Source organism: Podarcis filfolensis, assembly GCF_964270895.1.
Source record: "Podarcis filfolensis genome assembly, chromosome: 10".
NCBI lineage: Eukaryota > Metazoa > Chordata > Lepidosauria > Squamata > Lacertidae > Podarcis > Podarcis filfolensis.
In genome coordinates this window covers 63,920,928-63,939,391 of record NC_139612.1, presented here as the reverse complement: position 1 = coordinate 63,939,391, position 18,464 = coordinate 63,920,928, and the positions used below count along the sequence as shown (strand labels likewise).

The following is an 18,464-nucleotide window of genomic DNA, read 5'->3' as shown; positions in this document are numbered from 1 at the left end:
AGACTGGGCATCCAGCTTTGCTTCTGATCTCCAGGATCTGACCCAGAATCTGACCTTGGAGATTCCAAGGACTGACCCCTAAATTTCTAAAGTAACACTGGAGCTCACCCACCCACTCTGATAGGAATGTAAGAAGGCGCTGATTTCTGACCCTTCCCATAATTGTAACACGCAGCACTGCTTCTGTTCCACTGCAGTACGGCTCCCAACAAAAAAAAATGGTGTCATTTGTCTTGCCGTGGCAGAATTTTATATAATTAACTATGCTATCATTATGTCACTCCACACTGTCCCGTTTCAGAGCAAAGGCCATTCATTTCAATGCAAAGGAAATGCAGTGCAAAATTGCAGATTGAAACCAACAACAATACTGGTGATATTTGCTGGAATGATTTCCGTTTCACACGAGGCTTAAATAAGTGAACTTCAGCCATTTCTGCTCCTGTTTCCCTCTGAATTGTCCAACACGTACACAGAGAGAGAGAGAGAGAGAGAGAGAGAGAGAGAGAGACTCCTAATTCAGCAGGGCTCTTCATTGGAACGGTCTCCCTCTCCTTCCTTGGAGGTCTTAAAGCAGAGGTTGGGTTGCCATCTACCATGGATGCTTTAGCTGAGATTCCTGCATCCTCCTTCCAACTCTATGATTCTGTGAAGCATCAGGCTGCCCACTGCAGCCTTTGAGCCCTGCATTTCCTGCAGGTGATTAAATATATCCTGGTGTTGGCCTTGTATATCCACAGACCTTTGTTGTTGTTTAGTCGTTTAGTCATGTCCGACTCTTTGTGACCCCATGGACCAGAGTACGCCAGGCACTCCTGTCTTCCACTGCCTCCCGCAGTTTGGTCAAACTCCTGCTGGGAGCTTCGAGAACACTGTCCAACCATCTCATCCTCTTCTCCTTGTGCCCTCCATCTTTCCCAACATCAGGGTCTTTTCCAGGGAGTCTTCTCTTCTCATGAGGTGGCCAAAGTATTGGAGCCTCAGCTTCAGGATCTGTCCTTCCAGTGAGCACTCAGGGCTGATTTCCTTAAGAATGGATAGGTTTGATCTTCTTGCAGTCCATGGGACTCTCAAGAGTCTCCTCCAGCACCATAATTCAAAAGCATCAATCAGCAATCAGCCTTCTTTATGGTCCAGCTCTCACTTCCATACATCACTACTGGAAAAACCATAGCTTTAACTATACGGACCTTTGTTGGCAAGACCTTTACCTCCCTTTTAAGTACCTCATCAGCCTGGCAACCATTCTTCTAAACTTTCTGCAAGATTGATAAAAGCAGTTGCCGCCTGTTTTGCTACAATTAATTCACTTGATCTCCCAGATAAATGTAGATGATTGTCTCTGGCATTCTTGACCAGTCCGCCTGCTGAAAAATCTATTTGCACAGAATCTCTCTTCTTCTCCCTCGGGATGCAGTTAAATGATTTATGGGTTATTCATTATGTTATCCATCGCACAAAAGGTTGCCTTTGTTAGGTAAAAGCATTCAAGTTTAGAACACAATTGTTTGAAATGCAGCCCATTTTTATAGAAAGTTTAGGAAGCTTCAGCAGAGAAGCATCACAAAACGTCTGTGCCCAACATTCTTTAAAAGCTTTTTCTTTATTTGTTCACTTCGGCACAATGCATGTCTCTCCAATAGGCAGTTCAAGCCTGCCACGGTGACATTTTGTTATAGGCCAGTACACCCACTGTGCTATCTATGATTCGCTTCCAAAAATTATCTAAAAATAACTGTACCTGTATGACAGTTTTCCAAATGAATCAATGTAGATGGCTCATCTTGGGAGATGGCTGTTTTCAAAATCCTGCATCTTAATCCTCTAAAAATCCACAAAATATTTTCCCATGTAAGTAACACGTTGACATTTGTTTTATTGCACTCGGTGATAATAAATATATCCGGAAAACGTGAATAGAGTCACCTAATTCAAGCTGGTTCTGAAAAGGCGTGGAAAGAAGTAAAATTAGGTTTTCGGGATATTTTTTTTTAGTCCTGCTCAACTTCTGAGTGCTGTGTGATGCAGAAGATTCACAACCGGGAAGGATCTTCCAGCAGTTTCTGAAGCTCAAAGTAGCATTTCCCCCTTTCTCTTGTTCTATTTTAAATTGTAAATCCCATTTAATTTTCACTTTCAATTCCTCCCTCTCCTTTGTATCTGTTACCCTGTGGAATGGGTGCAGAACTGCTGGTCCTTGGGCAAGTGAAGCCCTCTCGGTCTTTCTCGGTATCTTTGGTACCTACCCAGGTCAGGCCTCTTGGCTGAAATGTGTTCTTGAAGTATAAGAAGGGATTTCTTGTCCCTGGTTGGAGATCTGCATGTCTGTAGAAACCTCTGGCTTTTGTGTGGCTGGGAGGCAGCCTCCTGTACAAAGTCACATACCTTGTTGTGCCTTCTCGTGCCTCTGGCCCCACCCCACGCGGCCCCTGGAAGGTTGCGTTTCTCAGGCTGGAAAAAGGCCTCTTTTCCTCTGCTGCAGGGGAAAACGCACAGGGACATTCACATGCAGCTACTTCAAACTATGCAACACTTACCACACACCTCCCTTGTCATGTCTAGTTTGGCCCTAGCCCTTCTTCCTTCTTCTCTTCTTTGGTGATCACTCGTAGCCGAGTAAGATTGTCTTCCATAAACACAGTTTTAACAATGAGTCTGTAGGTGACTGTGGAGGCCAATTCTGGATCCACACATCCTTCCACAGTGGGGACATTGGTTACAGTGTGGATTTGCCAAGTGTGTCTTCCTCTTAGCACGTTTCTCCCTTGTGTTCTGAGTTTGAGTGTCTTCAAAGCCCATGACACCTTTGGTAAAGGCTGTTCTCCAACTGGAGCACTCGCAGGCCAGTGTTTCCCAATTGTTAGTGTTTATACGACATTTTTTAAGATTTGCCTTGAGTGAGTCTTTAAACCTCTTTTGTTGACCACCAGCATTACGCTTTCCATTTTTAAGTTCGGAATAGAGTAGTTGCTTTGGAAGACAATCATCAGGCATCCGCACAACATGACCAGTCCAATGAAGCTGATGTTGAAGAATCATTGCTTCAACACTGGCGATCTTTGCTTCTTCCAGTACACTGATATTAGTTCGCCTGTCTTCCCAAGTGATGTGTAAAAGTTTTCGGAGACACTGTTGATGGAATCTTTCAAGGAGTTGGAAATGGCATTTATAGCCCTTATTATTAAGCTGACTAAGCAGTCAAAATGCCTGTCATTATGATGGCCACAGTATGTGCAGAAGTGTGGCTTCGGTGTTCCAAGCACCTTTGAATGGCAGCCTTGACCTCGATTTTACATGGGAGACAGCATCAGGGTGCAGGGACACTGGTTCCCAGTGTTTCCATCTATTGAGATTTGTGCCTGTTTGTATCTGCACTGCCCTGCCCTGTGTTCTATCTGCTGGTCACACTGATATATTTTTTAACAACAGGTGTGTTTTGTCCTTTAAATCTCTACAGGAGAGGCTAGGGTGGATCAGATGAACACAACATACAGTAGAATAGAACCTTTCCACCATTTGCAATAGTGTGTGTGTTAGAGAGAAGAGGTTGGGGTAGGGCTGCCATACATAGCTGGTATTCAGCCATCTTAAACAGCGTCCAGACGGAAATTGCTGAAATTCAGACATGCCAGGAATGTAGATTTTTGTGAATTTCTTTTAAAAATAGTTTAAAATCTTTTATTTTTTTATTTGAGAAAAAAGCTCAACAACTTTGCCAAAACCTGCTCAACAACTTTTGTCCGGATTTTCACTTTTCTAAATATGGCAACCCTAGGTTGGGCTATTATCTCTGGCATGAGAATAGGGATGCTACCGACATACTCCCTTCCCGCCAAACTATTTGCCAGTGAAATGTTGGAAAGTACTGCAGTCTCTCTATGCTACAGTGGGGCCCGGGGGTGGGGGGCGGTCTATGGATCCGGAAGCGCTAAGATGATTCATACTCTGGGCCCACCCCAGACGCATCTAAGATCCATATCTGCACTCACACAGACACACAGGACCCAGAGGAAGACTATTTAGACATTCTGCACGTACAAACCAGCACACAGCTATATTGCTGCCTTGTTCGGGTTATTTGCTGCCACGGCGTCATCAAACGCTGCTTTCAGCTATGCCGTGCACAGGGTAGACATGCTACCTTGTACACCACAGCGATTTATGAGAAGCACTGACCAGGAGCAGGCTGTGAGTTCTAAGCCATCAGAATTAATTTGAAGCTTAATAAAACTCCACACCTGAAGGAACTTTAATATTAAGTGGCTCATTGCAACCACAAGCACCGGGTCTCACAGTTCGCTCAAAAGCGCCGGCACATTTTTTCTTGTGTGGGTCTAGATGTTTTGTGGCATATTAAGGGACGCCTAATCCATCAAAGGCTAATTAACTGAGTTCTTGGAAAGGTGCTGTAATGTAATAGGGGCATTAGTTATTTGCAGCATGCCAGCTCTCAACCGGAGGGAGTCTACCCGATAAGGTTAGCAAACACTTTTCTTACTTTATGTAGACTGTCCCAAGACAAATGTAAGTGAAGGAAGCACTTTTTCATTTAATGTGCAAGCTGACACAGGGAACCAATTTACATCAGAATGCAGCTTGATCTTTAGAAATAAAATAAAATAAATAGACTATCAGAGAAGTTCGTTATATCAGCCACTGTTACTCATTACAAAGCTAATCTTCAGGTGAGGTAAGAAGTGACCTGCCTGGTTACTGGCAATTTGGGGGCAATGGGACGCTGATCTTGGACATTTTCTTCTGTCCCTGTTTTTATTTCAGCATTTGGGAGTCCGCTGCAGTTGTCTTCCAACCACAAAGGGCTCCTTTACCTGCCCGTATCCCCCAAACTGACAAATACCTGCCTGGAAGATGAAATGAGAGTGAGGACCTTTCTAGCAGACGGTCAGTTTTTTTTAAGCAGTTTTCACCCATTTGCTATGCAAAGTCCAGAGGCCTTCCCCTCCATGTTGTGCTTCTGTCACAGGGATACATAACCATGAAAGTCCCACGCAGCGCACACATACTCCTTTTACACACTGCAGCTGCTGTAAGTATATCCCTGGGGGGCAGAGAGAGCCATAGCTCTGTGGCAGAGCCAATGCTCGACCACAGAAGTCCACAGGTTCAATCCCCCCCCAATCTCTAAGTAGGGATGGGAAAGACCTGGGGCGTCCCTAGGGGTTGGGTAGGTTGGCTCCCTCCAAGGCCGCAGACCCGGGGGTGTGTGTGCAAAAATCAAGAAAGTCTTCACCTGCTGGCAGAAGGACAGCAAGGAGGGAGCCAGACTGGCTTCTCTAGAGAGGGAGTTCCAAAGTAGTCTGAGAGGAGCCACCACCGAGAACGCCCTTTCCCTCACCCCCACCAAGTGTGCCTGTGAGAGTGGCAGGACCCGAGGGGAGGGCCTCTCCCGAAGAGCTCAGAACCCAAGCAGGTTCCTATGAGGGAATACAGTGTTTCAGTTAGCTTGGACCCAAGCACTGTAGGGCTTTGTAGGTGATAGCAAGCACTTTGAACTGTGCCCGGAAACAGCCAGCGGAACTGTTGTAGCAAGGAAGTTGTTTCCTGGCACGTAGGACACCTGAATGTGTCCTTTCTGAATACACTCTCTTGCATGCAATCTGCAAGTATTTGGTTCTGCAAGTATTTGGTTCTTTGCTTGCAACTCTCTGAGTTCAGCAAAGCCAAACAGGACCTGTTATCTTGATACACCTGAATAGGACATTTCATAGAAACCCTAACGGTTGTATGCTCCCTATAACTAGCCCTGGTCAGCAATCTGGCTGCAGTTCTTTGAGCCGGGTAAAGTTTCTGAGCACTTTTCAAAGGCAGCCCTGCGTAGAACATGTTACAGTAATCCGAATGAGGTATAACTAAGGCGTGTGTCACTAGGCAAATCAAGACACCTCAAGGAACGAGTGTAGCCAGCGCAGTAGCTTTAACAAATGGTTGCAAATTTTGCCCGTTATAGTTTGTCTTACAGAACCTTTGAGAACTAAGTTGGAACCAAACAGCAGGAGCTGTGGACCGTCGACATGAAAAGACTGTTTCCTGCAGGTTTTCTTCAAGCACATGTCTAGCCGCTGCTGGAAACAGGATGAGGCTCCTTTGCTTGATTTCTCCGTGGCTCTTTTAGTGCAACATTCCAGAAAGCTCGCTGGAAAGAAAGCTTTCCGTTTTATCACCGCCTAGTGAAAGATCAAAAGGAGGGGCGAATCATTTTTGATTCTTAGGCATGCTGTTAATGCAAGCTATGGGCCATTTATAAAATCAAACGTACATTCTAGTCACTATGCTTTCCCCCCAGCTGAATTTAATAGATGCAGTTTTTCACAACATGCAGTAATGCAGTTTGAATGAAGTAAATATTCTGGTTGGCTGGAGATAGATTTCTGCAAAGGGCAGGTAGCTTAATGCCAGTCACTCATGCTCAATAGCTGGATTGATGTGCTCTTTTGAATCGCCACCCAGGTTTACCTTCAGCAAAGGGATTAAATCCACCCCCCTCCACATTTTCAGTCATATGAAAGAAGTTTTTTAAAAACACATAACCTTCCAGGAATCAACTAAAAACTCAGAAGTGTGGTTATTATCACATGGAATAATTGGAGCTCATGGGGTTTTCGACCCTCACGGCGCAGTACTAAACATTTCTATTCCGAGTAAGCCTCTCTGAATTCAACAAGGCAGTGACAGTGAGCCCATGGCTCTCCCAATGTTGGTTCCAGCTCCCATCAGCCTTGACCCTTGACCATGCTGGCGGAATCCGATGGAAGCTGGAATCCAACAATATCTGGAGGGCAGCAAGTTTCTCAGCCTGGCAATAGGGCTTACTCCCTTTTAAGTGGGTGTAAGATTGCCGGCATGGGACGCGAGTGGCGCTGTGGGTTAAACCACAGAGCCTAGGACTTGCCGATCAGAAGGTCGGTGGTTCGAAACCCCGCGACGGGGTGAGCTCCCGTTGCTCGGTCCCTGCTCCTGCCAACCTAGCAGTTCGAAAGCACGTCAAAGTGCAAGTAGATACAGTGGTACCTCGGGTTAAATACGCTTCAGGTTACATATGCTTCAGGTTGCACACTCCACTAAGCCAGAAAGAGTGTTTCAGGTTAAGAACTTTGCTTCAGGATAAGAACAGAAATTGTGCTCTGGCGGCGCAGCAGCAGCAGGAGGCCCCATTAGCTAGATTTGGTGCTTCAGGTTAAGAACAGTTTCAGGTTAAGAACGGACCTCCAGAACGAATTAAGTACTTAACCTGAGGTACCACTGTAAATAGGTACCGCTCCAGCGGGAAGGTAAACGGCGTTTCCATGCGCTGCTCTGGTTCATCAGAAGTGGCTTAGTCATGCTGGCCACATGACCCGGAAGCTGTACGCCGGCTCCCTCGGCCAGTAAAGCGAGATGAACGCTGCAACCCCAGAGTCGGTCACAACTGGACCTAATGGTCAGGGGTACCTTTACCTTTAGGAATGCAGGCAGCCTTAGTTCACTGGACTTATATGGGGGTGAGGGGGGAGAGAGATTAAATTCCTTAGAGATTAAATTCCTTGCACAATTCCCCATCTTCAGGCAGTTGGTTAAAGCTAATGTGATCCTTGAATAGCAGTGCAGACCAAAACCTGTACACCCAAGAAGGACCTCTGATTTCAATGGGATTTACTTTATCCCCATGTGTAGCGTGTGTGGGAATTGCAGCACAAACCTAGTTGCACAAACCTATTTTTCAAAGCAAAATTGTCTCTGTAGGTCTAAACTAAGAGAGATAGTAGTATTTCTCCTCTAAGAGTTTGTCCAACCTTTTAGGGCTAAACTAGACATGGTATGGATGATCAGTAATCTGATCTCCCAATGTGTTCTTATTTGCCTGTGCATCCATGGGGTGAAGACTGAATTACAGCCTTGAAAGTGCGAGAAGGGGTTTAACTCATCATTTATCCAATGGAAATCTCCCCACAAAGTTGCTGTAGGTCACAACGCAGAAAACAAACAGATACCTAAATTGCCAATTGCCTTCTAAGAGGCAGAATATTGTGCTATTTAATTATTATTGTATGATGTGTGTTTTTTACAAAAAGAGGAGTGGAATACATTTCAATCATAGCTCTCACTTTGAGGGTTTGATTTGTTTCTGGGCTGTATCACTAGAGACAGCATGTGCAGAGGGTGGGGTATCAATGACGAAATGTTCCCCCATAGCAAATAAAGATCCCTGCAGACAGAAGGCTAGTGTCCCAGGGAGAAGGGATATAACCTAGCAATTACATTTGCAGTTGCCCACATGCACTTTCATTGAACATACCCAGGGAATGTCATCATGATTCATTCATTGCTTCAAGAATACTTCCCTTTTGCAGTCTATTAATGTTCAGGGGATAACATTCCCAGCAAAAAAACAGAGAAAAGAATCAATTTGCTGTGACCAAGACAAAGAGCTGCCAAAGTATAACTCCTGAAGGCAAAACCCCTGGATGTGTGAATGTTATACATTTCATCTTCTGTAACAATTAGGCTAACCAACAATGGGGCAGCAACATCAAGAAAAGCTGCCTGGAAGCATTATGCTGTCAGTACATCAAATTTTCTAGGAATTCAGGGACAACTTCCAGCTGTTTATTAAGCACTGCTGTGAGATTATTCATTTCAGAACAACAAGAGTTTGAGTGTCTGCTTGATTCACTGTGGTGGGAGTTCTGGAAGACATCAATTTGTAATTTCCCCCCACTTCCAGTATCAAATAGATTTTCACTAGCTGTTAATGAATATGGCGTTAGTTAATGAAAGCATCGCTTGCCATGTCAACTAGGGCTGGGCGATGCCTGGTTTTCAACAGCGTGATACATCACCAGCTAAACATTGCTATCTACAATGTCTGAAATAAGAATGAAGCTATGTAGAGGGATTGGCTGGCTCTACACGGTTTTCCCTGTATCATGATTTTTGCCTGTGCCTGCTCTGATTTGCTGCCCGGATTGGTGGGGTATAAATAATAAATAATTTAAAATTTAAAATAAAATAAAATGGCAGAGTTAACAGGGGCTGCAGGAATCGAGAGAAGCATTATCTGGCTTCAGGGTATTTCCCACACTGTGATTTTTGCATAGCATACACACACACATCATGATTTGCTATATATTGCCAGGTCAAAAAATATGAAACCGCTATCACAATATGGATTTCAAACCAGTTTTGGACGATAAATCACCCAGCCCTAATGCGAACATCAGCGTAAGCGCCTCCTGCTATATGTGCGCCTTATGAAAAGGAATAACTCCACTCATAATTTCATGTGCGCTAAAGGTGTAGTCAACAGCCCCTATTCAACCACCTTAGAAGTTCTTCATCATACTTGCAACATGCCCCGTTGTGTTTTAAGCAATATGTTAGCTACTAATGCAGTCAACTGGACATAACCATTTTATCTAAGAAGTGGAGGAGCAAATATTATGCTCCCAGCCCAGGCAATGATTTCGGCGTCCAATTTGCAGAACTGAATTCTTCATGCATATATATAGTACCGGCTGAGTGGGAAATCTGGCCTCTTTCCCACTGATTCGGTGCGGTATGAGAACAGGTTACTAACATCATACATCAGGAAGAACTTTCTGACAGTAAGAGCTGTTTGACAGGGGAACAGTCTCCCCTGGGAGGTGGCGAGGTTTTTAAGCAAAGCTTGGGTGGCCGTCTGCCATGAATGCTTTAGTTGAGATTCCTCAGTTGCAATTCGCCCTCGGGGTCGCTTTCACTATGCATTCTTTCCCGAAAATGGCCACAACAGATGCATGATGTAAAAGGCAAGAACAATGGGTTCAAGAGACATTTAGGATGCAACCGCATAGCCAGAAGATACCTAACACCCTGGCCCAACTGATGTTGGAGCACTAAATTTGGTAGGGCTAAAGGGAAAGGGGATGTCAGGGAGGTTCAGGTGCATGCCAAGGAAGGACCAGGAGTCAACTTGGACCCAAAAGGTCCCTGGACACACATACACACATCCATACTGGAGAGGAATTTAGGCCTGCTCCTGAGAATATGAAAATCTTGTCCTGTCCATTCTCCTTTTTTCAAATTGGTTCCACTTGGAACCAATGTCCTGCAAAAGGACAGAGAAACACAAGAGTGGTCTTTCTTCCTGCTCTCAATTCCACTCTTCAACAGGGCAATTGAACCATTTTCAGTTTTTACTCCACACATCTCAGGGCTGCAGCTTTACATTGTGCTGATGTGCATGTTTACTCAGAAGTATGTCTGGTTGTATCCATTGGTTCCAGAAAATATGTGCAAGGGAGATCTTACTGTTGAACTCTCTTATTGCTCCAAATTTCCCAACAAATTCCTAGAGCATGTGTTTCCTTAAAGGAAGCCACTCAACATCTACACTATGAAAACAATACAGTGGTACCTCTAGTTGTGGGCATGATCTGTTTCAGGGTGCCGTTTGCACCCCAAAAAGTCTGCAACTAGAGCGGCGCTTCTGCACATGTGCAAAGTGTGTAGAACACTTCTGCGCATGCGCGCGTAGCGAAACCCGGAAGTATACACTTCCGGGTTTGCCGCGTTCGCAACCCGAAAATCTGCAACATGAAGCGAACGCTACAAGAGATATGACTGTATTCTGATTACATCCGGTCTCCTCCATTATACTCCAGAGTTGCACAGTATGTATTTCTATAAAAACAACAGTCTATTCAAGTAAGCCCAAGTGGAATTAAGAAGCTGTTTTATTAATTTGTTCACTAATTCAATTTTTATCCCACCCTTTCCCCCCAAGGAGCCCTCTTCCCATTTGGCTGGCCTCAAATTGTGGTTGGTCTAATGATAGGACAGGTTGTTACAACAGATCATCATGACTCTGCATCCTTGACTGCTCTCTTTTTCCCCATCTTGGCATTGGCTTGAATGTGACACACACTACCATGAATTCAGTTTGTTTGTTTGTTTGTTTATAAGCCCATTTGTCCTAGAAAGTGGTGTCATGTGACTTGATCCTAGGTTTCAGCCTACTACTTTTTATTTTATTTTTTAAAACATAAGTTATCAAAGCAAGTGCTAGAGGTTGTCTGATTCCTTACATTTGCAGGAGGAATTCTGTGGTTTATCACTGTGAGAGTGCATGGAACTTAATGGTTCTTTGTGGGTGAATAACTGGGCGCTCCATTTCCCTCTCCCTTTTTTTTGCCTCCTTTAGTGGCTGCATCAACAGCAAATTCCACAGCTGGGGCGGCCATGAATTCCTTGACTTCTCTGGGGACTCTCCAAGGATTGGCAGGAGCCACTGTTGGACTGAATAATATTAATGCACTAGCAGGTACCGTAAACAGTGAGTATTTATTGCTGTGGTGGACACTCCAGCAATTTCCCTGTAATCACCGTAGGAACACTTGACCGTTTATAATACAGTGAATGTTACTATGAAAAACACATGTGCAAAATACATGGGGTGAAATTGACAAACTTCTGTTCTGGGTATCCGCAGTGACTTGGCCTGAACGGGTCTTGCCACGTTGAAGGACCGCGACGCCATTGCTAACATTTCCTCACAACATTGTGTTTCTCTTGCAGGGTGTGAACATAGTTAGGTTTGTGCTTGGGCAGCTAGCGTTGATTCTCAAGGCCAATTGTCTTCAGGTTCTGAAGAGCCAGATGCCGTTTCCATTTGAAAGAGAACAGAATAGCAGAGAGGCTCCTGTTGTTGCTGCTGCTATTGCCAGTAGTAGCTTCTGCTTGTAGCAGCAGCAGCAGCACACAATTACAGTGGACTGTTGCTAAGCCCAAGAGGTGTAGAGAGTGCCTCCATTAATAGTGGTAGTTTCATTTATGGCTTCCAGAAGACAGTTGCATAAGGCATTGCATATTACCTGAAGCAGCCCAAGAGGCGGTCTGATGTGGGCAAAGCTCGATTGGGTCAGAATTGGCAAATTTCATGTGCAACTCATTTCAAGCAGACTCCTCCACCATCCCTAGCCATTATCTAGGGAAGCAGCCCTGCACATGCTTTTGTTTGCTGGCAATAGGAGTGCTATCTGTGCATGCATTGGCGCTCAGCTTATATCATGAATGGGGGACATGTGGTCCTCCCAATTCCATCACCCCAGACCATTGGGTATGTTAGCTGGGGCTGATAGGAATCCAATAATATCTGAAGGGCCCCCACTTCCCCACCCCTGGTCTAGATCATCCCCAATACTGATGTCCATGTGGACCTCAATCCCAGTGTCTCTAAGAAAGTAGGCTTAAGTTTAGTAAGTCATACTCAGAGTATGCCCATTGAAATCCATTGACAACTCAGTCATAGAATCGTAGACAGTCATCTAGTCCAACCTCCTGCAATGCAGGAATCTCAACGAGATCATCCCATGACAGATGGCCACCCAGCCTCTGCTTGAAAACCTCCCAAGGAAGGAGAGACCACCAGTTCTCATGGGAGTCTATTCAACTGCTGAACAGCTCTTACCGTGAGAAAGTTATTTCTGATGTTTAGCCGGAATCTCCTTTTCTTGTATTAATTAGATCACGGATGAAAAGAACGGAGTTGTGTATTTGGATAGCTCAGTTGGTTGGAGCACAGTTCTGATAACGTCAAGGTTGCAGGTTCGATCCCCATATGAGACGGCTGCATATTCCTGCATTGAGGGGTTGGACTAGATCAGCCTTTCTCAACCTGTGGGTCCCCGGATGTTGTTGAACTACAACTCCCATCACCCCTAGCTAGCAAGGCCAGAGCTCAGGGATGATGGGAGTTGTAGTCCAACAACATCTGGGGACCCACAGGTTGAGAACCGCTGGACTAGATGATCCTCAGGGTCCCTCCCAACTCGTATGATTTATCGGTGTCAGATCAGTCTCACACATTACTGTAACCTAAATACCACAGCCTTGCACACTTTACCATTAACACTGAAATATAGAAGCCAGAGCTGTTCTCTTGTTTGTGCTGGACATGTTACCAGCAGTTCTCCCATTATCAAGGAAACAGGGTGCCCAGTTTCAGATATGGGGTCTAGTACAGGGTCCTTGACCTATCTGAAAACCCTAATCCAGCTGCCCCCAACCTGGTGTCCTTCAGATGCTTTTGACTACAGCTTGGGATAATGTGAGCTGTAGACCAAAACATCTGTGTGGGGACACTAAGTTACGGGAGGCTGCCCCCTTCCGTAATCTGCTGCCCTGTCAGTGTCCAGCCTCCTCTCGTGACTAGGCACCGTGCAGCAAAGAATTGGTATTTCCTTGGAAATGCATTCCAAGGGCTTAGCGGCGCTAGTTCATAGCAGCATCTTCGCGAAATCTGTTTCTAGGGTCTTAAGAGATTAGCTGGTTTGCTCGGCGTGAGGTTTTGTAGGAAGGAGTCTATTTTGGAGATAGGCAGCTGGCGGCCTTGGCATTCGGCGCAGCCTCCTGAGCTCCATCAGACCTCGTGTAGCCCTCCCTTTCTCTCGTTCACAAGCCAAGGCACGGGCAAACGCAGGAAAGAACAAGTGAGGTGTGTAACTGGCAGAGCCTCTTTGGCTGCTCATACTAGGAAAGAGCAGTTAAGGAATCTCAGCTTCTCGGCTGGCATGGGAGTCTGACTACAAAGAGTGTAGCTGGCGTTGCAGGCCCTTTTGTGTCAGTTCAGCATACCTGTTAAGAATTATTTGATGATCAGTAGTAGCCTGTTTGATCAGAATCACAAAGTGGACTAATAGGTAGTATATGCAGATGTGAACAGGAGGCTATTAGAGGTCTGCATTTCTTAAAAAGAGAAATGACTCTTACTTGTATTCATTGCTGTCAGTGATTTTTGTTGTACTTATGTTTAACAAATGTCTGAGTCTCGTGTTTTCTTTCCCGTAATTGGGGCATATTTTGTGTTCCTGTTATCTTTCTGTTCTCACCTTGCTTACTTGGTTTTTCTCCCTTCTCAGGGGCTCAGTCCACGTCCACACACACACACACACACACACACACACATACCCCTACCAACTTCTGGGTCTGCTTTGTGCTTCTGATGTAGGGTATTGCCTATCAAAATCTTTGCCAACTGGTTAGAATCGGTTTATACCACCCACACAAGTGTGTATCGCAGATGCAAAAGGGCATGAGGAGCACATCCAGTGTGTTCAAAGTGCAGCATGCATCCCTACAGGACCCACGCAACGTGTCTGCCTCTTTTTGGTGATTGGAGATAATACTTGTGGGTGGACGTGGGCACATAGGGATCGGTTCACACCTAACTTTCCATGTGTGGCAGAAGGCGTGTGTACCCGAGGCTCTCTTCCAGCCATGTGTACTGGAAGGTGAGCAACCCCTCGGGGGTGTTGAAAATGAAATCGTCGTTCTTAAAAACGATAAAGCGTGCTTGAAACTGTGTGAGATAGGCTCAGGGCTCATCTAAAAGTTAACTGTGAGCACACATGATGCAAACCCTGATGCTTGCCTTGGTGACAGAAAAGTCCCAAGGGTGGAGCATTCCCTGCCGGTGCCCAGGGAGGGGGCCCATGTGCTAGGGCAAGGTGCTGTTCCCTTCTTGGTTCTTTATGTGGGGTCAGGATCAGGCGTAGAAGCATGCCTGTTTTGTATCGTCTAAAAAAGCCCCTTTGACAGAGACGCTTCTAGGTCAGCTGGCAAGCAGAACGTTTCTCATAAATCCACCTTTGAAGCTAATCACAAAGGTTTCAACTACAAAGAAGTGGCCCTGTACAGTTTGGTTGCAGGTTTGCTGTTTGCAAACAGTGGTCAGGGGTTATTAGTTTGGCTGCCTTTCCTACTTCCTTCATAATTTCCAGCTGCTGCTGCTACTCTCTGCATTTCCTCCTGCAATGCAAGGATGTATTTGGCCATCACCAGTTTTTAGTCTATCACGGTGCACCCAGAGGAATGGATGTCCTCCTCAGTATAAGTTGCTTGCTTCAGTTCTCGGCATGATGCTCTTCTTGTCCTTGCTGTCAAATTTCTCACATGTCCTTTTTGTGTGTAGGTGCGTGTGTGTGTGTGTGTGTGTGTGTGTGTGTGTCTTGTAAATATCTTGTCATTGTGAGGCTTTGGGAGAAGGGGTTGTGCTGAAGACAGAAAGGGCTACTTGGTGCCCAAATGAAAGTAATTGTGTGAGGTTGCATGGGTCCTTGTGCAGCAGGGGTCTTGCTTCTCACAAAGGCTCAATGGATTTTTCTCCTTAGCTAAAGATACTGATAATGTCCAAGCATAATATGACTATGCATAAGAGAAGTTATTTTGAAAAATCAAGCGTTTCTTAGTGCCAAAGTTGCCCGTTACTTTTTTTTTTTTACACCTCTGCCACTGTTATACTGCCAATTTTCAGAGCCGTACACCCAGCAGCAGCAAACACCACTGTTGACATTGCAGTGTCTTTTCCAGCAATTTTTGTTTAACTGCCCACCTGGCATCAGGGAAGCTCAGATACACACCCCATTATTTTGCACTGTACCAGTGCCAACGCGCTAGCACAAATGCAGCTTGGAACACAAGGCAGAGTGTATAACAACAACAACAACAACAACAACAACAACAACAACAACAACAACCTTATTATTTATACCCCGCCCATCTGACTGGGTTTCCCCAGCCACTCTGGGCAGCTTCCAACAAAATAGTAAAATACAATAGTCTGTTAAACATTAAAAGCTTCCCTAAACAGGGCTGCCTTCGGATGTCTTCCATAAGCTGAGGCCAAAGTTTTATGAGACAGTACTCACCTGTATGGAGGACCTTTATGGATGTCGGTGGCAGCCATTTTGTGCTGGTACCCATGGCACTTTTACAATAAATGTTTTTCACCAGGAAGAAAACTGCTGGGTCAATTATGTCTTTATGAGGACCAACATGTTTAGTATGGTAATTTGATAAATAAATGTCATAGAAAGGACCTGCCTATTTCATTGTCATTCTATTCTACCATTGTGGGATAGCTGTGACTTGTAAATAAAACAAGAAGGCATTTTAAATGCTATCTGGGTGCACTGGTTGAGATGGAATCAGAATTCCATTCGGAACACCAGATTTCGATACCTTTCAGTGTTCTGTGACAGGGAGGAGTTCGTGTCTTCCCTGCCCCATAGGATGTGATTTCCCTCTCTCTCCATCCCCATCTTCCTTTATCTCAGCTGCATGTGTGGGGGCGAGCCAATGAATGTTGAGGAGATACCTCCCAACAAGAGGTTAGGGAACAGTAAGGCTTTAACGAACGAGGTCAAAACTTCCCTTTAGGGAGATGCATGCAAACATTTTGGGGGAAACACAGCATTTGCTGTAGATCTGGCATTGCTGCTAGAGCCAGGACCACCGCTGGGTGTTTCTGTGTGCGCACACAGGTGACTTCTGCGTACCACACACCTGCTGTGCATCCATCTGCACTGAAGTCTGGCTCACACATTGGATATTGGAGCAGGCAAGACTGTCAAAATGTCATGTTGTTCCCATATGAAGAAGAGGAAAAAATAGTCCCACCTCCCACTCACCATTTCTCTGGAAAGCATAAAATAACCCAGCAGATTGTATCTCACAATTACTGTGCTTATTCCCTAAGTTGAAGCTTCTCATTTCTGCCCCCCCCCCTTCTAATTAACTACTGTTAGGTGTGTGCATGCATCTGTTGTTGTTCCTTCTTCTTCTTCTTCCTCTTCTTCTTCTTCTTGCAGGAATTTGAATAGTTCCCCCTCCCAAGACACTGGGCGTAAAATATGTCCTCCTTTCCTATACTTGGTCTCTCTTGCTTGTGTTATGTGTTGGTGGTGTCAGATAACGGCGGCGTTTCTTTTTTTGCACCCCTCCACCCTTCCTGCAACCCCACAAGTTAGAAGTGCAAGACACCTCCTTGAAGAAAAGCTGTGGAATGTCACAACTCTCCGCCAAGTGTTAGCACTGCCTGGATGAAACTCATTTCAAAAAGTATTATTTTTGCACTAGGACCCTCTTAATTGGCACAAACCATGGTGGGAACAGAAAGGAGGCTTGTAGGGTGAGGTTATGCTGATTATCAAATGCTCACAGGGGGTAGAATTGTCCTAGAATCCACATAGTTTTAAAAGCCAGGGAGTATTGGGTTAGCATCTTCCTCTTCTTCTTTCTACCAGGCTCACTCCCAGGGGCTTGTCATCAACTGCCAATCCTGTCTTAAATTAGTTCTGCAACCGATCTCTTGACACTATTTTTTTTAGAGCGAGAAAGAACCATTTCACAGCCTTGCAGAAGGTGTTGATTTTTCCCCCAAGGCATTTCCTTTGCTTCGCATAGCTCAACTTATACTACCGGTTCCTCACTCTGAATATTTCTGGGGAATTTGTAAGATTCAGAGACCTATGACACTGCCTCGCACCAAGCCCATCCATTGATTTACTTATCTTTTTATCGTCTACTTCTCCAACTGGTGGCAGCAGCCCAGGAGTCCAGGGCATAGTGAGACATCTATGTATTTATTTTAAAATAGGGTGTGTGTGTTTTAATCCATTCTTCAGCTGTCCCAAAGAGGAGTCGTTTCCCAGACAGCTTCCAGATAGTGGTTAATAAGACAGTCAGTGATCTCAACCTCATATACTACAAAAGACTCAACACATAAAAATAAGGCGGGGGGGAGCAAACTCAGGTGCTGGTTATCAGCTACGGGGTTCTTATAACGACCAGCTGGAATGGAAAAGTTCAAAAAGATAAGGAGCTAAAAGTTGCTGGTCTCTTGGCTAAACCTGATGGAGACGCCCTGCATTGTCATCTCTTCCTTGGCTGCTTTCTCAGCCCTAGCGCGAATCCTTTTCAACGGGATATTTATTTATTTATCCATCCATCCATTCAAGAATTTATACCTCTTTGGAAAGGCACTTCACCACAAAGCGGTGCCATTCTTAGTCTCCCAGCCATCTGGTCTGTTCAAAGCCCTGCTCAGAGAATGAAACTGATTGTGGCAAATTTGCAAACATGGAGGGCTGAAATCACCCTCTAGACTCCACCCTCCGTGTGTTCGCCGGCGCTTTTGCACAGAGTGTGAGCGTGTGCACTTGCACACACGTGTGCAGGCGGTGCGGAAGAAGCCAATGAACACGTTGCGACGACAGTCTCAGGCAGAGGTTTTTCTCATCACCTGCTCCCTGAGATTCAGGTAGTTTTAACTGGAATGGCTTTCAGAGACTGAACCTGGAACCTTCTGCGTGTAAAGCATGTACCCTACTGCTGAGCCGTGATCCCTTCGCAGGATGGAGAACCGGGAAATGGGACTCCTTCCCAGCCAACTGGTATGGATGCCAAGCAGGACCAGTTTCAGTTCAAGCAGAAGTGGTGCTCAGAATGTAGTTTTTCCACCGGGCTACAGCTCCCACCATCCCTGGCCATTGGCCACACTGGCTGAGGCTGATGGGAGTTGGAAAGATCAAAGGTTCCCCATCCCTGGTCTGGGTTGTATCACTTCATGCTGATGGTGGGAGCCAAAGTCTTTCTCCATACGAAATAATAAATTGACACAGAAATTCAGGCTGTGATGAAGAGTACTA

The 18,464-nt window shown here is 45.3% G+C and overlaps 1 protein-coding gene across 50 annotated transcripts in view; it reads left to right on the top strand.

Moving 5' to 3' along the window:
* CELF2 (CUGBP Elav-like family member 2) overlaps positions 1-18,464 on the top strand; it is a 541,589-nt gene that overhangs the window by 503,251 nt on the left and 19,874 nt on the right. For 17 of the 50 annotated variants that reach the window (XM_083572829.1, XM_083572841.1, XM_083572840.1 and 14 more), the window contains 2 exons: positions 4,780-4,902; positions 11,180-11,311. In XM_083572829.1, the coding sequence (XP_083428955.1) occupies positions 4,780-4,902; positions 11,180-11,311 (255 nt within the window). The remainder of the gene's footprint in view (positions 1-4,779; positions 4,903-11,179; positions 11,312-18,464) is intronic. The other 33 variants (XM_083572845.1, XM_083572852.1, XM_083572851.1 and 30 more) reach the window with 3 other exon arrangements.